Source organism: Calliphora vicina, chromosome 4 (genome assembly GCF_958450345.1).
Source record: "Calliphora vicina chromosome 4, idCalVici1.1, whole genome shotgun sequence".
Lineage (NCBI taxonomy): Eukaryota > Metazoa > Arthropoda > Insecta > Diptera > Calliphoridae > Calliphora > Calliphora vicina.
In genome coordinates, this window is record NC_088783.1 from 122,370,031 (window position 1) to 122,395,586 (window position 25,556).

The 25,556-nt window shown below is 31.2% G+C and overlaps 3 protein-coding genes across 4 annotated transcripts; 1 reads left to right on the plus strand and 2 right to left on the minus strand.

Annotated features, from left to right (window-relative positions):
- Positions 1-11,250: 11,250 nt before the first annotated feature.
- On the minus strand, positions 11,251-14,541 carry LOC135958093 (pre-mRNA-splicing factor 38B). Of its 2 annotated transcripts, none has more exons than XM_065508957.1 (7): positions 14,430-14,541; positions 14,191-14,333; positions 13,962-14,102; positions 13,737-13,861; positions 12,784-12,919; positions 12,510-12,616; positions 11,251-12,405 (listed from the first exon to the last, which is right to left on the minus strand). In XM_065508957.1, the coding sequence occupies exons 2-7, from the start codon at positions 14,198-14,200 to the stop codon at positions 11,806-11,808; spliced, it is 1,119 nt and encodes a 372-aa protein (XP_065365029.1). In that variant the 5' UTR covers positions 14,201-14,333; positions 14,430-14,541; the 3' UTR covers positions 11,251-11,805. The 2 variants fall into 2 exon arrangements, 1 of the variants encoding a protein (XP_065365029.1); XR_010576447.1 differs by having other exon boundaries at positions 12,268-12,405; positions 12,777-12,919.
- A 1,761-nt stretch (positions 14,542-16,302) lies between these two features.
- On the plus strand, positions 16,303-20,024 carry Raf (Raf oncogene). Its single transcript, XM_065508004.1, has 6 exons — positions 16,303-16,413; positions 16,516-17,102; positions 17,166-17,729; positions 17,794-18,063; positions 18,128-18,501; positions 18,570-20,024. Exons 2-6 carry the CDS (start codon positions 16,770-16,772, stop codon positions 19,150-19,152), a joined length of 2,124 nt encoding a protein of 707 aa, XP_065364076.1. The 5' UTR covers positions 16,303-16,413; positions 16,516-16,769; the 3' UTR covers positions 19,153-20,024.
- A 689-nt stretch (positions 20,025-20,713) lies between these two features.
- LOC135957079 (pleckstrin homology-like domain family B member 1) lies at positions 20,714-25,181 on the minus strand. Its single transcript, XM_065507744.1, has one exon. It carries the CDS (start codon positions 24,991-24,993, stop codon positions 21,622-21,624), a length of 3,372 nt encoding a protein of 1,123 aa, XP_065363816.1. The 5' UTR covers positions 24,994-25,181; the 3' UTR covers positions 20,714-21,621.
- Between the last annotated feature and the right edge of the window lie 375 nt (positions 25,182-25,556).

Below are 25,556 nucleotides of genomic sequence, written 5' to 3' on the forward strand. Positions count from 1 at the left end.
TCCATGAATCATGGTATTGAAAATTCCCTTAATCGTTTTGTAAATGGCTGAGATATGATAAAATCCCACGAATACTATGATTTTTTATATATCTCGGATACTAAGTTTATTCGTAGTCAGGTATCTGAAATATTACTAAGTTAATTTTATCGTATGTGAAATTTAATTTACTAAATCGGTTATTGTCTCGGATTTAAAGTTTGATAATAAAAATCACGCAAAGGGATCGATATATATATAGTTGAGATATAAACAAAACTCACGAATCCCGCAATTTTTTGAGGCTAAGTTTATTTTATTTATAAATATAAAGATGTCGATTTACTCAAATTGTATCAATATAACAGTCTTAATCGATCCGTAAATGAATGATATATGATATAAACCCATTAGTACCTTGATTTGTTTATATTATATATGTATCTCCGCTACAAAGTTTTGTACATAGACAATATAGGTTAAAGAAAATATCGTTTTTAGACCAGAACAAATTTGATTTTTCTAAGGTAAAGGGTATGTAAGATTTGGCACAGCTGAGTGCATCAGCACAAATCTATGTAGTTTAGCAGTTATATACTAGTAAAAAAATAAGATTTCAATCAATTAGATTTTATGTATTTTGTTCCCTAATTAACTATACTAAAGCTAGGTTTTACAATGAATTTTATTACTTTTTTTATGAGCGGTCTTGCTGTTTCAAGTCTATCATTAAGTAGTCATAAAGATTCTATCTATCGGCTGCCAAAAGTGATAAAGTGACATACGCGTGTCCAGTTACTTTGAGTTAAAATGTGAACAACCTCAAACTCGTAATAACCCAAACGAAATTAGTCAAAACTAACTGCACTGAAAGTGCAACTACACAAACAACTACTTGTCATACATACAGTAACAGCCACCAACAGAGAGTTGAATGTATATGAATTTGCCACAAGGACACTCGAGCTCTGGTACACCATGTGTCACTCAAACAGTTGTTTGTTGTGGTTGTTCTTATTGTTTTTGTTGGGTTAAGGTCAACCCTAATGAAATGTTTCCTACACTATGTAAATTTAAAATGTTGTTTTGCTACAATGAATTTTGAGAAACCAACCCCACCCACCATCATCGACCGCTGATTACAATATACTAATATGCCCGATTGTAATGCACAGCCGAAACTCATAGTATTGATGTTTAAATGACATGTTGTACCAAGTGACAGATTCTTATATGACTTAGTGAAAGCTTCATATTAATGTCTATAACTACATACATACCAAGTGTAAGTAGTACAAACATAATAACAATTAACATAAGGTTAAATGAAAAGCAAAGGGAAAAAAACTCTAAAACAGTTAGAAGACTGCAACCGGAAATGACAAGTTGTAACGACAAAAGGATAATAATTCGTCACAATTTAAAACAAAAAAAAATAAAACAGCTATGGCTTGAAAATATTTGTTTTTTTACAACATGATAAATGTGTGTTTGATAAATTATTGTTAGCGCCAGGACAATGTATTTTTGTATATTTTTGTTGTATTATGTGGGCTTTACAACAGTCTGATGGGGGCTTGAGGTAAATAAAAGTCATTAGTGTGCAGCAAGTTAATTGATTTTTTTTTTTTGCTTAGTGCAAATGCAGTGTTCATGTTCATATGTGTCATTATTGGTTTTTGCAGCCCCTAAACTGGCCACGCGTTTTAAAGGATAACAATTAACCATTGTGTCCAATGTGAAGGACTCGCGGCTTAGGTTTTTAAATTCTTCTAACAATCGCTAAATGAAATCTATTTACGATGATTAATGATTATTTATTTTTAAAAACAAACATTTTTCAAAACAAATGCAGTTTAGTTAATTGATTAAAAAGTACTATTCAAAATTTTGTAACGGCTATACAAGGGCTTATTTAGCTATCTAATATGTACAATGCTCATTTCCAATATACATACATATATTAGGAAATGCAACAGAACGGTCGATGGCCCCTGCCACAGAATTACATATCGATCAAATAAGTAAAATGAATACACTTTCAGTTTTCAATGTGGAATTGATATTTGTTTATAATTGTATGTTTGTTTGTTTTTCTCAAATGTTTAACCCTCCGGCGGGTGAGAAGGTCCCTGGTCCCTTCATTTTTAAACTGAAATTACTCCTTGATGGTCCATGGGAAGTATACCCACCCCCACATGTATTCCAAGGAAATTCCAAGGAAATTTTATCTAGAATCGTTTAAAAAAAATCTGATTGATATGAATCAATCGGACAGCCGAAACGGCTGAAGCTAGAATCACGAAATTTTAACTCCTCCCCAAAACGATCCGATAAGAAGGGATTTTTGGAAATTCGAACGTTTAGGGGGTAAAAACGGGTAAATTCGGTAACCTTATATCTTCAAAACTAATAAAGATACAAAAAAACTTAAAATAGCATGTTACTCCATTTAAAAAATAAGCTGACAGGTGTTTCGTACTTTTTGGAAATTCGAAACTTTTAGGGGAGAAAACGGGTTAAAACTGTATTTTGGTACTTTTTTTGCACCCTATGTATATTTTAAACCAATAAACAAAGAAACAAATCGTATTCTTTAATTAACAAAAATATAAGTTTGGTACTTTTTGGAAATTCGAACCCTTAAGGGATAAAAATTGTGTTTATTTTTGGTACTTTTTCATAAAATATGTTTTTCTATAATTTGACATAGACATACGAATATTTTATTATGAGCTCCCACCACGATACAGAAATTTATTTGTATTAAATTTTACCAAAGCAATGGGGATAAAAAAGGTACCAAAAAGGGGATAAAATCGGGAAAATACATTTTATTGAAATTATTAAGCCAATTTTGATAATTTTTTAACATTGGTTCCTGGATTCGTACAAAAATTAACTAACAGGGTGTTATTTGGAACTCGAGTGCCAAGGTGTATATTGGGCCAAATCCGGGTAAACAGTTTGGTACTTTTTTTAAAACATGAGACATGTCTGTAGCATAAACAATTTTGTCAAAATGGAATATTTTTAAAGTTCGAACTTGATTGTTTTAAGGAAGAAAAGGGAAATTGGTACTTTTCTCCTAATGGTACTTTTTTTAATATTTTAAATTATTTCACTTATCGACATTAAAATTAGCTGATATGTATCTGAGTGATGTTTGTGTTAGGAATAGGGTACAATATTTAGGTACCAAAATGTGAGAACTAAACTATAGGTATTCATCTAATGGTACTTTTTGAATTTTATATGACAATGGACTTAGAAACATGAAATTAAGCATATATGATCCTAAGTGAGTGTGAATTTTAGGGCTAGACTTTTTGGTACTTTTTCTTTAATCGAATGGTACTTTTTGTATTTTCTTCACCAATGAACCTAGAAACATGAAATAAAGCTTACATGGGCCAGAGTTGGTGGACATCTACAAGTAACTGCTTTTTGGTACTTTTTTATATATTGTAGCGGTACTTTTTTGAATTTTCTGTAATAATGGACATAAAAATATAAAATTAATCGTATATGTTCTAAAGTGAGTGAGAATTCTAGGGGAGTCTTTTTGGTACTTTTTCTTTATTCTAATGGTACTTTTTTGAATTTTCTATAACAATGAACTCAGAAACATGATATTTAGCATATATGGTCCTAAGTGAGTGAGAATTCTAGAGATAGACTTTTTGGTACTTTTTCTTTATTCGACTTTTTCTAATTTCTTCACCAATTAACCTAAAACCATGAAATTAAGCTTATATGGGAGTGAGTGGGAAACCACAAGTGGGGGCTTTTTGGTACTTTTTATATATACTAATGGTACTTTTTGAATTTTCTGCAATAATGGACATAGAAATATGAAATTAGGCGTCTATGGTCCCAAGTGAGTGAAAATTCAAGGCCATACTTCTTGGTACTTTTTCTTTGTTCTCATAGGTACTTTTTTGAATTTACTATAATAACGGACCTAGAGTTTCCAAAAAACCGAAAAATTTCAAAACCGCGTTTCGTTTTTTTTCGGTTTTGTGATAATTTTTAAATATTAATTGTTATAGAAACAAAATCAGTTGATAATATAGGAAAGGCTATACAAATTTAAAATTCAAACTTGACGGGTTATGGTTTAGTGAGTGCGAATTCAAAAGTGATAATCAGGGAAACCGGAAATATGCTCTAAAAAAAGCGTTTTAGGCGCTTTAAATATGCAGTAAAAACTTTAAAATATGCTCTTAAAATTTAAAAAATATGCTCTTAAAAAAACAAACTTTTACATAATTTTTAACCAAAACAAATTTACTTAAATTTTCAAATAAAAATCGTTGTCTATTGGATCTGAAAACATTTTTAAACACAGAAAATGTTCTTTCGACATCAACTTATGTTACAGGAGCAAATTTAAAAGACAATATTTCTTTAACACTTAGAACGGTTAAGTTTGAATTAGAACTAAAATTTGATATTTAGATGGAGCTATTATTAAAATAGTGCTTATTTTATATTAAAACAAGTAAGAGAGCTATATTCGGCTGTGCCGAATATTATATACCCTTCACCTAATTATACTTCAAAATAAAAAATTTAAAAAAAAAATTTTTTGTTTTTTAAATTTTTTTTTTTTGGTGAAAAGCCATCTATTTTTTAATTTTGAATTTTAAACAAAGGAAGTAAAAACCTGTAACACAACAGCGAAAAATAAGTAAGACAAAATTTGTTTTTGATAATCTCAAAATATGCTATTAAACAGTAAAATATGCTCTAAAAACGCAAAATATGACATAAATATGCTCTTAAAACAAATATATGCAAAAATATGTATTTAAGGGTAAAATATGCAAAAATATGCACTAACAAATCGATGACAAAATTCTTAAATAGTTCTGAAACGTGTAAATATTTTATCCATGTGCTCATTAGACTCACCAGAAAAAACATGCATTTGCATATTTTGGTTTCCCTGGTGATAATCAATGGTACTATTTGTTTATTGCAATGGTACTTTTTGCAATGGTACTGTTTTATAATAATAAACCTAAAAATTTAAAATGATTCTGAATGAATTTGAATTCACAAAAGGTGACTTTAGTGGTAACTTTCTTTTGCATTTTCTATAATAATAAACCCAGAAATATGAAATTAGACATTTACAATCAGATTCACAAAGGGAGACTTAATAGTACTATTTCACTCCTCTAATTGAGGTGGCGAAGCGCACAGGGTCAGCTAGTGTTATATATAAAAGAAAATTTTTTTACATTCATTATACATGTATAATTAGTAAATAATAATAAATCAAAACAAAAAAAATATTAAAAAATGCGTTTTCATATAAAATTCCCTAAAGGTCCCTGTGGGAACCTTTAGGGAATTTTCGTATAAGGGCTAAAACTACTCAACCGTCGGAGGGTTTATCAATTTCTTAAGCAAAAACCCCAATTTTGTTTTAATATACATAACGTTGTCAAATTGGAATTGATCAATCAAAAGTTATAACCCGGGTGGTTATCAATAATCTAAAATTGGAAAATATCTCTCGAACTGTTAGCCACAGGACAAATGAGACGGGTCTTTGTTGCTATCGAAAAAACTCTTTTTTCTACAACAAGTAGATGTGTTACGGTTTTTTGCTTATATCTCAACCATTTGTAGTCCGATTTTCTCTAATTTAAATAGCAACATAAATAGATGTATCAGTCTATATGTAAGTTATTTGGCGGCTTCGTAAAGTTGATTTCAACTTACAGATGGAGATGGCTATATCGACTCCGCTGTATATAACGATCTCATATACTTTATGGGGTCACAAATGAAATTTGTAGAAATTAACTTATATATACCCTTGTCACTCATGGTGGAGGGTATACAAACCGTACTGCTTGTACAATTTGCTAAAGAACTTTTAAACTGGTTGATACTGAAATGGAAGAATTTAAATTCATTTTAATAATCAGTAATGGGAAGAGACTGATACACAAATATGGCTGGTGTGGGACTGTTTTAAATGCCAAAGTTTTGGTCCAATTCATTTCATCGGATACAGATCTATTCTAAATGATATTATGTATCCATACACTGAGGAAAATAAGCTCCAAGTTTTGAGATTCCAGCTCAACAATGACCCCAAACACACCTCTAGGGTTGTAACCGAGTGATAACAATCCAATCAGGTAGAATGTCCAATCTTCAGATCACAGTCCAATAGAAAATAAAATGGAGCCTGTTTGGAAAGAATTATTTAAAAAGAAAACACCATGTGTGTGGCAATTCTTTAATTCTTTCATTATATTAATTTTTTAAGATTTAAATTTAAAGACTTTTTACAAATTTAAAAGTCCGGAAAACACTATTTATGTATAATTTGTTAAAGTATCCCTTAGCGAATTGAATGAATATAAATTTTTTTGCATGAAATTATTCATTCATGCAAACAAACCGTCTTAATCTAACCTTTTCCTTATCCTTAAGAAATTCGCACATTTAAATTTGTATTTAATCTCTAACATGTCTTTCTTTTGCGTCATTTGGAAAACATTTAAAATTTGAATGAAGATCCTTAGACAATACACTATCCTTTGCAGTCTTTGACAAGCAGCTAACTAATCCTTGCAGTTTAAAAATACTATAAACGATATTTGTAAAATGTTAAACTTTCTTTTACGGGTTTTCCGAAATTATCGAAAACTAAAGCAAACTATTTTTGCATGAAAAGATTAAGGACACACGCATTGACCAAAATGAAAATTTTCATTCATAAAACGAATGAGATCTTTCTTTTCTAATCCAGGGATTTATTAAATGAAAAGCAAATTTGCAAACTCAGTTAATACTTTTATGTTAAAATTTCCATTTCTTCTGTAGTTTGTATATAAATTTAGAGATTTATTTTAAATCTTTAGGTGCTAATTACAAAAACAATTGTTTTGCTACAGAGTTTGGTATTTTAATTTAGTTAGTTTTCGTTTAACTAAAAGGCTTTCGACACCTACTGTTTTAAACATTGTTAGTTTTGCCACACTTCTAAGACTCAGCAGGTACGAACTACTTTAAATAATTATATTTATAACCAAAACGTCTCAAAGCTGTAAATTTATTTCAAATCCGTTTGGGTATTTATGAAGTAAAATTTAAGATTTTATCTCTAGCATTTCAAAACTGTGGATGTTGAAAGAGTTAAATTTATGTCCATGACGATTTTAAATATTAAATATAGTTTAAGTTGAAACTATATTTCTCAAACCAGGTAAGAGAGAACAAAAATGATTTAGAATGATTCGTTTTTATTATTTTTATGAAGCTGTTAAAAGAGTATTGCAATCAGCAGGATGTAAGAATTTATTTAAAAGGATATTTTTACGATGTCATAAATTTCGATATTAAATTATGAAATAATTGTAAATAAGAATTTGATTGGGATTTTGCAATCACAGCTGCCTGTGAAGAAAAATAACAAGCCACAGTGTCTTGCAAAAACTAAGAAACAAACAAAGAACAAAGGTTCTAGAGAGTCCGAAAGAAAAAACAAACAACACCACAAACAAGGCTTTGTCAAAATAAATATTATATATGATATGCTTGCTTAACAATTATTTTTAATTAATTTACCAAAGGGGCCATACTAAACGTACTACATACATATGAAATAAATTAAATCAAAACCTCAAATGACGGAAACACACACGGAAAGACTAAGGAAAGTATATAGATCTGTAATCACAAATCATATAGTAAGTAATTGTAAACAAAGGACACGGCAGTTGGTTTCTTTACTTTTCATTTCTTTCCATTTTAACGACTACACCCCAAAAGACAACCCTCTTCAAGGATGTTGGCAGTTTTTTTTTCCTACAACGTTTTTGCCAACAACACCTTAGAATCTAGATCATTTGCTCTTAAGACAGTTATTACATCTAGTCCTTTATTTACGTATTGCAATTGTTGTTTCAGTATATATAATAGAAGAATTAGTTACTGGAAGATTAAGATGTACAAAAAATTTCAGTCTAACACAAAGCAAATAATAACAAGTAAGAGTGTTATATGTTGCTGTGCCGAATATTTTTTACCCACCATCAATATGTGACTATAAAATATTTTTTTGATATCGGAGTTAATTGGGGGTTTGGTCAATTATGAACCGATCCCCACAAAAAAAGTTGGCAGAAAGATTTATGTTCATATAAAACTAATTTACATATAATAATTTATAACATGTTTAATTTAAAATCTTCAATTCTCTGAATAGTAAAAGGATTTATTGTGAACTCACTATGTATTCCCTTTAACTGAAACTTTGTTATAAACTTTAAATTTCAATAATATTGTTAAAAGAGTTTCAGATGTGCATATTTTTTGCTTATTTCATATTGGTGTTAAGAAAGAATGATTGTACTTACTCTTGCAACTCATCCCCTTTATAAGGAATTCCTTTATGTTGTGCAAAATTGAGGTTTTGTTACCCATCATCATGGGTGCCATAAACGAAGAAGAGGGGGAAATCTATGAGCACCCGGTGTTGTTTGTTGTGTATGTTTACTGTGTTGTTTTTTTCGCGCAATTCAAAACTAGGATCCTCTTTCCTTTGCGCACGTATTTGAAAAGTACCTTTAAAGAATTGCAAAAGAAAGAAAAAAACCAAAATACAGAATCAAATCAATATGGTGTTAAGACTACCGTTGGAATAATAATAAAAAAATAAAAGCAAAAGAAATTACAATCGTTTCAAAGGCATGTGAAAATGTTCTTTAGATTAAAATTTTAAATCTTATTTAAAGAAAATATGTAACATTCATTATTGTTTCTCTGATTTCTGTAGTGATTAAATGCACAGAACTGATTTTGACTACTTATGTACGTATTTTCAAATGGATTAAACTTTACTTTGTTTACAAAAACTGTTCAACATCCACGACACAATTTAAATTCAAATTCGGACATGTGAGGTTAATTAAAAAGAAAAACACATTTATGCAATAACTGGTTTTTGCCCGTGTAAAAGTAGAAAGGACATTTACTGCGTAGTTCATTTCACAAATTTCAAAATACACCATTTAAAAGTGAAAGTTTGTTCCCTTATAAATTTTCCAATTCACTGATTCTATTCTTTGTTATAAATTAATTTTCTACTGGCTAGTGTTGAACTGTTGAAATGTGTATTGTATGGTTTGTTATTTTCAATAACTTAACAAGTGATCCATAAAATCTGCACATACATACATACATAAACATACGCTCACAAATACTTTTTTAAACAAAGCGCACAATTTTAAAATCGCAAATAAAAAACCACCCGTTAAATTTGAAACAAGTTGCGGGTAATTAAAAGGTTGGTGACAGTTTATTTTTTTTTTTAATAATTCTCATACAATATGTGAAATCACGCGGAAAATCATTTGAAAAGAAATTGCTCACACACAACTTGTTCGTTGATTTCTATTTGCGTTCTTTTGTTTTGTTGTTTTTTAAACAAAAATTAAAAACGTTAAAAGTCATCACATTAACCCTAATTTAATTTTCAAGTAAATTTTAATAAATATTTTCGTATATTTTTATTACAAAAAGTCATAAAAACTACACCAAATCAAATACACTTTAAAACTGTAAACCCTTCTATAGCCCGTAATTAAGAGGGGTGGTGAACTTGTAAGTAAAAACAAAAAACAAAAATCTGCATATTTTCCACCCAATTTTTCAACAAAACGCTAAAAACTAATCATTAGACATTTGTCAGTCTTATTTCTGGAAAATTATGTTTATGATTGGTCTCGAAAAGCAGCACCAACAAAAACTTGAATTTCTGCGTATTTTGAAAACAAAACAAATCTCTAAACATTCATAAGAACCTTCGCTAATAAGGTAATTTATATGCAGATCCTTTTTCCAGCGAATTATAATAAAATTATGAGTTGTTTGTTTCATTCATGTCTTTTGATTTAAAATCCAAAATTATGATATGTACAATTATGATTATAGTGCAACATTAAGGTATGATTATGAATTGTTGTTGTTAGAAATGGAGCAACAGCTCTAGTAATAAGGCCAAACATGAGAATGTATAAATGAGCATAAAGTAACCACCCTTAAATAGGGCGTGTCCCATAAAAAGGATACTGATGTTAACATCTCTCATCGCAAGATTTAGTTTACATATTTATATACGTTACGTATGTATATTAAAATAATGTTTCATTTAAATCAGCAAAAAAGTATTAGTCAAAAGAATACATATTGTCAATGGCACGCAGATTTCAGTAGTCCCACAGAGGCACTCAAAACTAAATTTTGTAAATGAAACTTAGAAATATGTTCTAGAACCTATTTCGTTACAACATTGGGCCTTTTCGGAAATGCATCACTGGGATGCATCTGATGCGCAGTACGTTCTAAAATGCAAAAGTGGGCAACACTGCAAATGTCTTGAGTTTTTAAAAGCAACAGTTGAACAGATGATGCGCAAAAAACCATAAAACAAGCATCACTAAATTGGCTGATGCATTGTCTGCGCATCAGCATCAGTTGATTTGCATCAGCATCGCAAACTAATCACAGATGCGCATCAAATGCAACGCAGTGATGCATTTCCGAAAAGGCCCATTGTGAAATTTGTTGTTAATACCCTACACCACCATAGTGGGGAGGTATAATGCGTTTGTGGCGTATGACGTTTACGCCAACCACGATAAGGGTGATTAGTCCAAGACCCAGCATGACCCATACAAGTTACAAGTTACTATTGTTTCATTTTGAATAATAACGGTTCTCTACCTCTACATGGTAACACTAAAAATACCATGATGAGGAGCTATCCAAGACAACAACCAGTTTAATCATTTTTAAAACTTCACAGTTGGTTATTTATTTTCTTATAAGACCAATTGAATGCAAACTAACAAAATATAACTCGCAATCTTTTAGTAAAACCCAATTGGAAACACTAAAAAAATGTATAACCGACTAAAAATGTTTGGTTGGCATTTGGAAAATACTTCAAAATATAAGCACTATTTATATTTGTTGTATCACTTGGAGGCTAAGATTTTACTATGATGTATTTCTATACCCTTCAGCATAAGTGGCAAGGGTATAAGTTTGTCATTCCGTTTGTAATTTATTCTAGACTGTTATATGTAGATGGCGTAGTCGATATAACCATGTTCATCTGTCTCAAATCAACATTCCGAATATTAAGTTTGTTCGTTTATTTGCTAACTTTTCACTAGCTTTGGAAAATTTCAATAAGAAAAGTAAACGAACAGACCTATTATTTACAAATTAAAACTATTTTAGGTATGCAATTATTTATTTAGTTCTTTATTGGAATTGTTCATTTTTGAATCGTGAATAGTTATCCATATAACAAAATATATATAAATATTCAGGAAATCAAGAAAAACATAAAAAAAATGATTTATATTTCTTTCAAGTTTATTTCTAACGTTCACATTTAATTGATATATTACGGCGGCAATTATTTTTGTGGGGAAATGGGGTGTATAACAAAGTACATATGTATTAGCAATATTTAATTTGTTGCAAACAAAAACACTTCTGTTTGTTTTATTATTCACCTGAGTTTAACAATGATTTTTAAATAGAAAATAAAATAAATCTTAGTTTAAGACATGGTGTTTGTTGTGCTGTTTTATGCTTAAAAGAGAAAACAAGGTCTTAATTGGAACTACTCCTTATTCGAATTGATATATTCTATAAACTTAAGAACATATGCATGCATATTCGTTAGGAAGGAGGTAGTTAAATAATGTATTTAAATCAAATAAATTTAAGAATAGAAAAGTCCTTAAAAGTCTTTAGTGGATGAGTGTTATTAAGTGAAGTTCATCGATAGCGTCTATCCTCGGGATGACCATCGGTATACCCCTTTGAACGGTGATGGTGATGATGCTCACGTTCGTTTTTTTTGCGATCCGAGTGAGAACGTGAATGTGATCTACTGCGAGAGCGGCTTCTGGAATGGTGCTTATGTTTATGCTTCTTTTTGTGCTTTTCTCTGTAACGCTCTCGTTCTCTGCTTGTGCCACGATAAACACTTTCAGGTGATGAATTTCTCTCCTCATGGCGTTTAGATTTGTGATCACGTTGCTCACGATATTCCCTGCTTGATGTTGTTCTGTAATCACCACGGTCATCATGTTCTCCCCTGTAATTCGACACTGCTGCGTTACTACGCCATCTCTCCGGAACTTCAACATGACCTTCAGCTTCTGGCTCAAATTCTGCTCGGTTGGCACGTGAATTAGTGGCGACTAAATTAGGACCAGCGGTCAACTGATGCACAGTCACACTGTTCTCTCGGCAATATTGTTCGATTTTCTTTTCAATTTGTTTTTGAATCGGTACCGGAATTCTAGGAAATAATGTTGAAAACCAATCTAATTTTGTTAAAAATTGATAAACCATTTGGCCCATGCTAATTGTCTAAAATGTTGTGGCAGAACAATAACAAAAAAAAAAAGAAATGTTTCTTCAAGAGTTCCTACGTTTTCTGGAATGTAAAACATATAATCATACAATCGACTCACCTGTCCACCACCGGCTTTAACGTCAATTTCCTCTTCATCTTGTAGATAATCTTCGTACCAGTCATATAAATCAGCCGGTGGTTGAGTATAACGTAAGTACATAAAACCTGGCAGGAGCAGTGTGAAAATAAAGATTAAGTTTAGTATTATTGCAACAGAGCATTAAACTCTCAATACCATAAGGCGATTGGAGGTTCTATTGTTAAACAACTGTAATTGACTTAAAAGAAAGTGATTGTGTTTTGTTGGGTTACTCAATCGACTTACCACCTACCTAAAGCCCTTATATAAGGGGAATCGGTATGATTTATTAAACCATTAACTTGCTTACGAGTCAAACGTAGCGTGTACAATTTATAGAGCAAACAATATGCTGTCGAGACAATACCTCCGGCACCAACTCCTCTAACCTGAAATATAAATTTTGAACAAAAAAGTTTTGAAACAATTAATTACAGCAACAACAATATTTCATGTTAACATTTTAAGGAACCGCATAGTGTACAAAGAAAAACTGGAGCTCATTGTGCTCCCTAACTCACTTAAATATGTTTCTATACAAAAAAATTACGAGGTCCGACCAATAAATTTTGATAGAGACAAAAAAAAAAAGACACGTGTATCGGCGTTTTGAAAGTTTACATCTGAATTTCATTTGAGGTTCACAACTCTATCACATTCTTATTGTTATTCTTCATAAGAAACCATATGATCCTTACATTTTAGGTATAAAATGTGTTCCGCAAAGTTATGTAAAATGTTACGGAGAATATTTTTGTAGAATATGTTAACCCTCTAAATCCTCAAGGCATGGGTCTTTTTTGTCCTTCTTTTAAAAAAGTGCAAAAACCACCATTAAAACAGGGATTTAAGGGGTTAAACTGTTCTGCAAAAAAAATATACGTGAAATTTTACTATAAGTCCCTGAATACACCAAAACGGAAAATTCAACCATATAAATAAATATAAGGCACCAAGCATGTAGGATTTTATGTCGTTATAACCAATATTCGGTAAAAAATATATTAAATATGTACTTATATGAATAACTGATAACTGATGGAAATATTAAAATCAATCTAAATTGAGTTAGGGAGTTTACGTTATACCCGAAAAAGCTTAAAATCGGTCTTTAATTTCAATTTAAGAATGAAATCTGTACGGTTCCTTTTATGGACAAAGAAAATCCTTCATTCAAAACGAAAAAGGTACATTTCATAAACTCACACCGCCACACATGCCAGTTTGGCCACTTGTCTTCCGAGAACCTCTTTCCCATGGCTCCATGTGTTTGACTTGATAATAAATTTCATCCACCACCTCATGGTATGTCTTCAGTTTGAATAAATGCACTGAAAATTAAACCAAACTCAATTTTACTGATTTTTCTTTAGACAATGAAGTAACAAATTAAAAAATGTAATTTTTGCTACTGTACCTTTCAACACGTACCTTTAAAGTAACTTGAACTTTGAATATTGGCCAATATCAAAGGATTTAAATTCATGGTGGACTCGTTTCCCCATAATGGCAAAGTATTGTGTTGTTTGCCCACCTTTTTTGCAACCGACTGGGAAGAGGATGCTTGATAGTCTGCGAAAAAATTAACCAATGAATTTAATAAATTTTTCAAAAATTCTGCATCCATATAATTGTGTTTCAACAAACAACAATACCTTACCTTCTTCCATTATATTTAAAAAAAAAAAAACTTTCTATATTTGTAACAACTAATTAACAAAACAGATTTTAACAATTTTCACCAGCAAACGTTTTCGGCGGCGTGAACAAACTTGCCAAAAAAAAAAATGCTTTCGCTATTTTCTGAAATATACAAGAATTTATGTGGAAATTGTACAATTTATTAGAGATTTTATAAGTCTATAATAAAAATGTGAATATTACTGAAATTTCATTTACCTTTTTACTGAAATATTTAATTTAATTGCAGCAAAATTCTAAAGAAAACGCGATTTTTCACTATGAAGAGATTTACAGCTGCCGTCTTCTTTTTCTTCTCTTCTCTTCTTTCTTTTCTCTTCTTTAACTTTTGTTTAAAAGAGTTGCCAATATCTTGAACTGCCATTGTTGCCAGATCATTTTGGTTTTATTCGAAAAAAAATAAAACCAATAAATAATTTACTTATTTAAAGAATTGTTGTAAAACAGGTGTTAAATAATTAGAAAAACCTTAGAATTTTTATAAAAAATTAAACATTGACATTCCGTTTGTAATATCAATTTTTCATTTTGATTCATTCAATATTTAAATTCTTGTAATTTTAGCCCTTTTAATTCGGTTTCTATTTTTTATATAGAAGATCTTTTAAAATATAATTTATACAAAATATAGATTATATGTAATGCCATCAATTAAAATAATTTAATTATACATTTTGTCCTGTATTAACTCAAAAACAAATATATTTTAAAGATTATGAACAGTTGTATATTTTGCATTGTTTTTCAAATGACATGCGCAGTATTTACTTGTAATTTGCCTTTAAAAAATCAGAATACATTAAATAAATTTTGCACTTAAAAACATACAGAAAATAAATCAAATAAAAAAATTAAAAAAATGTGCACAAATATATAAAAACAATAACTGAAAATGTGAAGAGACGGATATGAAATGTTCCAAAGTTTTGTTTTTGATTAAATGTCAAACTTTTCCATTATTTTACGCTACTATTATAGTAAAAATGCCCTTGAACTCGGCTAATAAACAATCCAAGAATATGTAAAAAGCAATATGTAGTTTTTAAATAACAAAAATATAACTATTATATCGAATGATATATTAAAAATTCTGAAATGTATTGTAAACAATGATGATAAACTATTTTAATGCTTATTTGAAAGTACAAACATGTATGCAAAAGAAAAAATGTTAACACCTCGTGAGAATTTCTTTTTACGTATTAAAACAGCTGTTGATTGAAAATAAAAACATTTAAGAAATTAATACCCAATAGCGTATTTAAAATAATATATTTCATTTTGTTTGATAAAATGACAAACCACTTAGTTTATCAGGTAAGAAAATAAATAAAATTAATTTTATAACGCTTTGGTGTAATAATACCTTAACCCTGAAAAGTTATCCTAGGTTTTATTAAATCAAATACATACTAAAATTTAGATAGCAAAAAATTTAACGTTTTGTTGAAAATGAAATGTTATTTTAAATTTAATAAAAAATAATAAATATACATAATTATTTTTTATTTAATGTTTTACAAACTTAGAATTTGTTCATGAAGGGTTAAATGAATTCTTTAGTACTTTAAAAATCAACCTTGATAATGAGTTATTGTTGTTTTTTGTTTGTTAATGTTACCAGAATGTCATTTTATTTTAATTACGAACACATTTCCTGTCAAAAGAACATTTTATTGTAATAATTTTAAGCTGAAAGAAAACTAATTACAATAATTGATCTATACATAAGTAAATAATGTATTATAAAACAAATTTAATATTTTTACTTTTAAAACTGTCAGAATAACACGGTATTTCGTCTACACTAGGGTTCTACAGTGGAGACAAAAAATTCAATTTTTGACCTTTTTCGGTTTTTCAAAGTCGATAATTTCGAACTTTCAACTTTTATTAATTTTTGATAATTTCGAAATTCCCAAATTTTTCGAATTTTCGACAAATTTCGATTATATATCCTATTAAAAAAACTATGTTTTTCGATACAACTCGTAACATTGGTACTCTTTTGTGCCCGGCAAGGAATTAACGAAATTATACAATCTGGCAATCTAGCAAGTGTATATAGTTATTTGATCCTTATTTTCTACGAAAAATATATTATTTTTTCGTGTAAAAGGATGCGAATCAAGAAATAATATAAATATCGCCTTTTTTTGCAAATTAATCGACGCAATTACGAGTAAGAAAAAATCCTAAAATTATCATTTAGATTAAAGTTATTATGTTATTTGTTTAATAAATGTTTATTTTTGATTTTATGTACTACCAATAACCAAATCAGTTTTGCAATAATAATATGGAAACGTATTGTAATAATAAAGGCATAACAAACAATTCCAAGAAATCCACTTGTTTATAAATAAATATAGTGTCGATGACTGTGCCAATAAAACTATAAAAAGTAAAAATAAAGATTTTCTTGAAAAAGCACTTCCTACGCAAATTTCCAACAGCCTTTTTGTAAGTAAGTGGGTGCTCAGGCACAATTTGTTTCATAGAGATTGAATATTGTGTGAAAAATTTGGAAAATCAACAATGACAAGTTCTCCGTCCTCGGAGGACAGCGAGGAATTGTACGATGCATTGGCAGAGGAATTGAAAAATATACAACTGGTTATACGAGTGACAAGAGAAAATATAGATGCTCTCAATGCGAAATTTGCGAATCTGCAGGAGCCACCACCCATGTACATTGCCGAGTATCAGGAATTAACGTCAAAGTTACATGAGTTGGAGGCCAAAGAGACTGAATTGGAGGAAAAACGTTTACAGCAGCAACAAACATACAATGAGTCGCACTATGAGAACCGCCAGCAAATACAAATGCAGCAGTTGCTTGCAAGGCCGCTCGATCATGGAAACGACATGGTAAATGAAATGAATTTTAAACAGAATTAAAAAAAAATTAAAACATGACCACTTTCATTTCAGACTGACAGCTTAATTTCATCGCAGAGTACCAACTATGGAGGTAGTCAGTGCAGTACATTGCCGCGACAGCGCAAGGTTCTGCTCAGAGCGCACTTGCCCAACCAACAGAGAACCTCCGTTGAAGTTGTGCCTGGTGTAAGGTTATGTGATGCTTTATTGAAGGCGTTGAAATTGCGTCAATTGACGCCTGAAATGTGTGAAATAACAACGTCGGAAAATGGACGCAACACTATACCGTGGCAGACGGACATTGGTAGTTTACAGGTGGAAGAAATTTTTGTGAAACTGGTGGACAAATGCCCGATTATGACGCATATATCCCATCAGTTTATAAGGAAGACTTTCTTTTCGCTGGCCTTTTGTGAGTGTTGTCGCAGATTACTATTTACAGGCTTCTATTGCAATCAGTGTAACTTTCGGTTTCATCAAAGATGCTACGACAAGGTGCCCACACTTTGTCAACAATTTCCGGTAGATAGTTACTATCAGCGTTTACTGGCACAAAATCCAGAAAATGCTGTAGGCATTATACATCCTGGCCGGGGAATGATTAGTGACTTTTCGGTAAGCTATACATATCATTTAATATAGATTTGTATGTACATATATAATCTAATTCTTCTTTTAGAGTCGCCATCCCCGTTCTATAAGTCAACAGGATCGTTCTAATTCAGCTCCAAATGTTTATATTAATAATATCAAACCTCTAACTGAGGCCCAATGCAAATTGATCCAGTCCCATGGACCTTTACAACATTCGGGAGATCATTCCAATTCAACGCAGGCCTCTCCCACTAGCACCCTAAAGCATGTTAAACGGGAAAGAGCTCGTTCTGCAGACGAGAGTAACAAAAATCTTTTATCGTCTAGAGACAATCGCACTTCAGAAGAAAACTGGGTAGGTCAAGTACACGTCCAAATAGTGTACAACAACATTTATTTATATTACCTTTTTATTCTAGAACATTCAAGCTGAAGAAATCTTAATAGGACCTCGTATTGGTTCCGGCTCTTTTGGAACGGTATATAAAGCTCATTGGCATGGTCCTGTGGCGGTGAAAACTCTTAATGTAAAAACACCCAGTTTAGCACAACTACAAGCATTTAAAAACGAGGTGGCCATGTTGAAAAAAACCAGACATTGCAACATTTTGTTGTTCATGGGATGTGTATCCAAACCGTCTTTGGCCATCGTGACGCAGTGGTGTGAAGGCAGTAGTTTGTACAAACACATACATGTCAAAGAAACCAAATTCAAACTAAAAACTCTAATTGACATCGGGCGACAAGTAGCTCAGGGTATGGACTATTTGCATGCTAAAAATATCATACACAGGTTGGTGGGGGATTATAAATACATATTCGCTTTTCATTTCTTAATTCAATAATTTCTCATGATTTCAGAGATTTAAAATCCAACAATATTTTCTTACAAGATGAATACTCCGTTAAAATAGGAGACTTTGGTTTGGCCACTGCGAAAACTAGATGGTCTGGGGAAAAACAAGCGAATCAACCAACAGGCAGCATACTATGGATGGCACCCGAGGTTATACGTATGCAAGAACAGAATCCGTATTCATTTCAATCTGATGTTTATGCCTTCGGCATAGTGCTCTACGAATTACTGGCAGAATGCCTGCCCTACAGTCATATCAATAATAAAGATCAGATTTTATTCATGGTAGGTCGAGGATTGTTAAAACCCGACATGACAAGAATACGATCAGATGCTCCTCAAGCTCTGATGCGTCTTACCGAGGATTGCATTAAGTGTGACCGAAATCAAAGACCATTATTCCGTTTGTTACTCAATATGCTTGAGTATATATGGCGTACTTTGCCCAAACTGAATCGCAGTGCAAGCGACTCTACACTAATTCAAACCCAATTGCACCATGACGACTTAATATATCCCTGCTCCAGCCCCAAAACGCCGGTTAATTTCAATAGTTTCCAATACTATCATAGTGCTGGTAATATCTAGCGATGCTGATCCGTTACTACACTTGTGATAAAACGAATTTGAATCATAGATAACACTACTTTATAATAAACTAAAGATAAACCAGAGGAAGGGAATGAAAGTGAGTGATGAAAAAAGCTTTTAAAACATAAATTGATTAAAGTGAAATAAGCAATTGAATTGCTTAAAGTAATTAATTAATAATGTAAGATACGTGAGGATCTAACAAACTACATAAATAGATACATACTTATACATACATATTGTGTAAATACTAACAAATAAACAGAAGAAGTATTTGAAACCCTTTAAACGAAAAACTAATTGTTTGAAGGTTCAAAAGATTTTTTATTTAACATTATCCTTTTGAAACTCAAATCAAAATATTAGATGCCTCCATTTTTAGTATTTTAGCAAAACAAATAAATAAATGAAAGATTAGAATCTAAACCATAACTTGACGTTGTTAACTCTTGTACGACTCTAACTACACTAATAAACTACATACATATGTACATACAAACATATACATATGTACATACATACATATACTTATTTCTAAAATGTAATTACATATATTTTTTAATGTCCACACTTTACTTTTGATTTAAATAATTTATATAAAATGTCTCCTGCCTATTGTTCAATTAATTTATTACGTTTTCTCGGTTTTTTATTCGTTTTTCTAAGAATAAAGTTATTTGTAATTTTTACATACATATTTTCCTTTTTATATAGAAATATACAAACAAATATATACACACAATATATATTTTAATCTCAAGTTTTGAAAAGAGCTCTAATTAAATAGTTGACTAATATATAAAAACAAATAAAAAATATTAAATCATGTAAATTAAATTATTAATAAATAAAAATAAACAAGAAACAAATCTTATCTTAGCCCACATTATCATTATTTTTTGTAAAACGAAATAAAAAGAAAAATCAACAAGTAATTTCCACATATTTCTGCATATGATAGGAAACAAGTAGGAGAGTTATATTCTGCTAGGCCCAAACTACACAATTTTTGTTAAAAAAAATTAAACTTTTCGAAGTCCACAAATAACTTACGTATATGATTGATATATCAATATATCCACTATAGTCCTGAGTTAAAAGCAAAAAACCACGACTACCACGATTTGTTTATTTTAAAATTTTAATTTTCAAAAGCGAATATCTTGTAACTATAAGAGATTCGATGTATATTCACCCTTATCGTGGTTGGCGTAAACGTCTTACGCCTACGACTGTTTCGTACTAGATTAATGATAAAATGCAAACTGTTTCTTTAATCTAGTACGATACTGTCGTAGGCGTATGACGTTTACGCCAACCACGATAAGGATGATTAAAAACTTTCTTTTGTTTTCAATTGTTCATATACCAGATGTACGTACACCACTTTGGGGCCACTGGTGTTTAAAGTCCAAATGCAAAACATAAACTCAACTACACCTCTGCTGGATGAAATTTTATTAAAGTCGGACTTTCCCTTTAGAAATTACAGATTTATTTCCCCTTTTTTGGAATATACCCTACTATGTAATATTAATTAAATGAAAGCCGGTATTAATTTGTTTCAAACAGTTTTTTATTGTTTTAATTTCTCTTTTAATATGCATTTCAACTAAGTGTATTTTTACTATGTAATTATTTAAACAAATTGATGTTCGGTTATTACAACAATTTTAACAAACTTTTTGTTTTCTATATATATGTACATACATTTGTCGGTGATTTTTAAAAATTAAAGTATGTAGTTAGTTACAGATTAAGTAAATTTTCAAAATTAATAATTAACTTTTAACTTTGGGCTGGAAATGAAGAAAAATAATGATACAAATAATTGTTTATATGTATTTAGTAGTAGTTAGTAATCACCATTTGTTTAGAAAATTAGGCACATTTAAATAGAAACATAATACTTTTAAAACTATGCAGGAATACTTTGTATAGAGTTCTGAGCAAGTTCGTGGGTTTTGAGCGGGAAGGTTTATATTTGTGATAAATCCCATCTTAATTAAATTTAAACATATTTTTTTACGATAAAACCTAAACATTTTCAAAATATTTCAATTCATCTTAAGTTAAATTAGAAATTACATATTTAATTAACAATTTGGAATTTTCTTAATTAGAAATTTATTGGGAATGGTGGAGTTGTAAATGTCTTTAATTCACATTTGATTGGCATTTATAATAAATTAAAATTTTGTGTTGATATACATATTTATTGCTTATTTAATAAACGGTTTTGTATATTGTTGAGCAGTTGTTACTGGTTAACAGATTAGGATTTTAAAACTATCTATCCAAAAAAAGTATCAAACTATTTTGATACGATTTTGTGATTTTTATAAAAAAAAACAATAATACCTTAAAAATTCTAGGTAAATAAAACTTAATTAATAATAAAAGTATAATGTGTAAATTAAAATGGAATTGTTACAGTGTATTTTTATTAATACAAGTTAATTGTGTTCAATAGTCTATGTTACCTTGAGCCCCGGTTATAATCACATCTATCCATATTCTGGCCGCTGTGTCTGAGGCTGCTTGCAAGTAATAACTTCTCTTTTTTGTTTTCACTATAAATGTAGAATGAGGTCGACTACTTTTTGAGACATTCAAATGATCCATGTAGACCTCATCAATTGAGGAGAAATATGCTCCTCCTCTCGGCTTGCGTTCCGATTTATCGGCATAGTATATTAAGGCATTACGTTGCCGGTCTAAAACAAACCAACGCTTTGACCAGGCGTGAAACGTTGAGCCTAACTTATGAAGATAGCCACGACAGCTGTAGGCGTCCAAAAACACATGAGGGCAAAGAGATATGGGATGTCCGGCAGATTCTATGTGACGCTTAAGATTCAAATCTTCGGCGAATATGGGCAAATAACGCGTTAGTGGTCTTTGCTGTTTTGGCTGGTGTGATTTCTTGCGTTCGCATGATATGCTGGAACTGTCACCCTGAGAGGAAAGATCATTAGATAGCACGCTGCTGGAACGTTTATCGTCTATGTAGAAGCTTCTAGGACTATCGGGTGAGGATATGCTTAATTCGTTGATGGATTTATGAACAACGTTTGGAGATAGTTTATTAGAGGGATCGGAACTAGCGGCAGATAGAGGAGGCGTGCTAGTGTATGCAGGACTCAAGGAATCATCTTTTTGTGAGCTTTGTTTCTGATAATGCACTATCGATGGCTTACATTCAGTTGTTGTTGTTGTTTCTTTTCGATTTGTCGGTATGATCTGTTGTTTTGTTTCCGAGTTTAGTTTCTTTAAGAGATCTTCTATTTTTCTCCTTTCATAATCCAAATCCCGTAGCCCCTTTTGTGTGGTTAATAATTGACGCTGTCTTTCAATCTCTTTGATGGTACCATACATTTTACAATTGACATCTTTTGAATCCAAACTATCTTTGGAGCCTTTTGCTTTGTTAGCTGTTAGCCCACTTGAAGAAAGGAACTCAATTTTATTGTTATAAAACATGTTTTCATTGACACTTTTGGACATCAAGTCTTCGGTATGCACTTTGGGGCACAGCATTTCCGTAGAACCAAATAAGGACTGTGTTATTTGACCCTGTGATCCAAGGATGTTAGAAGGATTTTGGTCATCTTCTTGTTCGGATAGCGAAGAATTTGAACTGATTTTTAAGGACAGTTTTTTCTCCAAATGTTTAAATTGTTCCTCACATTGTTGTAAGTCTTTAATAAGAGAAATTAAGTGATTACTTAGTCTACGCTGTTTTGCACTGGTGCTGATGGTGGAATTTATCTCCTGTTTCTCCAAATTTTCTATGGACAATTGGCATTCTTTAATTTTTTTAGTTATGGTCTGCTCTTCCGAATTCAAATCTTCACGGTAAGCCTGCCACTCGGACTCTCCTTCCAAATATTGAAATTCCAAGTCTTCAAAGGACTTTTTATCATTTTCCAAAGACTCCCGAACATTTAATAGCTCTTCCTTTAAGCACAAATTGTCTGGTTTTTGCTTCAGAAGCTCTTTAAGTTTTTCCACTTGATCTTGTTTCATTTCAATGCTGTATTTAAGCTTAGATTGTTGGTTCTCTTCCATTACTCTAGTGGCATTACGTTGGGCCTCTAATCTATGGATCTTTTGCTGTAATGCTTGGTACTCATCCTGCAGTTTTTGTTTATTTGCTGTTAGTGATTGTAATTCGGCCAATACCAAAGCATTCTCCATATCCATTTCGATTAGCGTTTCATTGTCTTGCTTTTGTAATGAACTCAATTCTGTTTTAAGGCATTGTATTCTTTGCAGCAGATCTTCTCGTTCTTTATGCAATTGATCATGGGGAGATTGATGGTGAAGTAAATTTGATAAGCTTCCTGTGCCAAGAGCTTTTGTTTTGTTTATTTTTCGTGGTGCTGGAGTGGGCTTCTTAAGCGGTGTTGGTGAATTGTAGGGAGAGACGAATGATTTGATGTCTATCGTAAGATTATTGATGTTCTTATTGGTTCTTTTAGTGGCAGCGGGTGAAGAATTGTTTGAAAATGATTTTTTTGAATTTGGGACAGATCTTGAACTTTCCTCTATGGCATCTATTTCCTTTTGAAATTTTTCTTCAAACGACTTTATCAAGTCCTCATAATTTGTGGTTGACTTTTCTAGACCTGTATCCTGGCTAAAAATAGAATTATTAGCCTCCTTTTTCGGAGACATACAATTCGTTCTAATTTTAGTGCGGGGACTCTGTGGCACTAATCTAACGTTTTCGTAGCCAGAGGACTTGTTCGTTGATACAATTTCTACGCGATTTTGTTGCAAAAGTTGAACATTTTCATAGCCCGATGATGATTTCTGGTAAGATTTTGGTGATTGGCTAAGACTACTGTTACTGCCCTGAAAAGAGCTTTGCAATTCCTGATAAAAGGGTGACTTTTTATCTCTAGGCAAGGAACCATTAGTTTTAATACGATTTTGCACAATAGGAGATGAAGTAATACTACTACTGCCGCCAGTATATGAACGATCTTGTCGATCTGTATACTCAGTACATATTTTCAGCATATCTTCTAAGGGATCTCTATCATTACGCTGTAAATCGTTTGATTTCAGCGGCGTCGACGTGTTGTTAGCTTTGTTGAGCAACTCTTTGCTTTTGGATAGTGAGTTGTTAAGAGTTATATTGTTGTAAATGTGATCACTGGCATTAAGTACATTTATATTTTTATCTTTGCGATGATTTTCTGCCAGATTTTTGGCAAAGCTGGCATATTTTTGACCCAAAACATCTTTAGCAGGCATATTGACTGTAACCAAATCAGCAGTGAATACTTTTGGACATTGCCACCCCATAAAATCTACAGAAGTGTCTGATTTTTTCAAATTATCGTAATCACTGTATGTTGACTTGTCGGATTGACGAGCCTTTGACGTAGGATTTACATTTGATTCATAAAAATAATCCAAATCATGAGAATAATCATTTTCGGAAATGTCTCCCATAGCTGAGCGCATTTGCAAGGCCTCAGCAGGATTGTTGTAACGTAAATAATACGAATCTCCAATAGTAATCATTGCTCCTTGTCTAAGATCAATTTCGTTCTTTATCAATTGGTTATCGATTAATATGCGGGCATTTCGTTCCGGTACCAACGTTACCTGATTTTCTTCGCTGCGATATATTGTACAGTGTATGGGCCTCACGCCAGCCCCACTTAATGACACAGAACACTGCGGAGATGAACCTATAGTACAATCTCCAACCGGTATATTATGTATAGTTACAGCCGTACTCAAACGACCTCCACCCAAGCTGACCAAGTGAGGATCGTTGGCAGCAACACGTAAGGAGGGATCTTTTTTCGATAAAGACATGTTTTCTGTTTTACTTACAGCCACCTAATTTCAATATCTCATAATTTGCTCATTATTAACAGGGAACAGCGTGAAATGCGGTTTCTTTGTGAGATTGATTAAATCACTTTTTACAAATTTGCATAAATCTCTCTTAAAATAAAACTTGTTTTCTTATTTATTATTAGCAAAACTGCGTGAATTTTTAACAACAATGTAAATAATAATGATGACTAAAAACAAATAAGGCCGTTTTTACACCACACACATTCTGATACTCGATTTCAAAGGTGCCAGATATTACTAATTTGGAAAAACACAATTTACTTGAAAAATATTATTATTATTCTTTTATATGTGAGTTTAGGATACGTCATTAGTATTAATTATTAATGTATTATTATATTATAGTGCATTTTTTTAGAATTTTATAGATTATTGATTTTTTCTTAAAAAAGTTTTTATATTAGTAAAAATCTTTTTTTTTTTCTTGAATTTGGTTTTTTTTGTATATGTTTTTTATTAATTAAAATTACTACTATGTCGCATAGGTCTGACCCATTAAGTATATTTTTTGGAAAACA

What these genes read in the sequence shown, in the direction of transcription:
- LOC135958093 (XM_065508957.1), bottom strand. An exon ending in AAACTGGCATGTGTGGCGGT is followed by an intron (nt 12,920 to 13,736) that starts GTGAGTTTATGA and finishes TTTATATTTCAG; the next exon opens with GTTAGAGGAGTTGGTGCCGG. An exon ending in CCCTTATATAAGGGCTTTAG is followed by an intron (nt 12,617 to 12,783) that starts GTAGGTGGTAAG and finishes TGCTCCTGCCAG; the next exon opens with GTTTTATGTACTTACGTTAT.
- Raf (XM_065508004.1), top strand. Translation starts at nt 16,770, where the DNA reads ATGACAAGTTCTCCGTCCTCGGAGGACAGCGAGGAATTGTACGATGCA. An exon ending in GCACTTCAGAAGAAAACTGG is followed by an intron (nt 18,064 to 18,127) that starts GTAGGTCAAGTA and finishes TTTTTATTCTAG; the next exon opens with AACATTCAAGCTGAAGAAAT. An exon ending in GCTAAAAATATCATACACAG is followed by an intron (nt 18,502 to 18,569) that starts GTTGGTGGGGGA and finishes TCATGATTTCAG; the next exon opens with AGATTTAAAATCCAACAATA.
- LOC135957079 (XM_065507744.1), bottom strand. Translation starts at nt 24,993, where the DNA reads ATGTCTTTATCGAAAAAAGATCCCTCCTTACGTGTTGCTGCCAACGAT.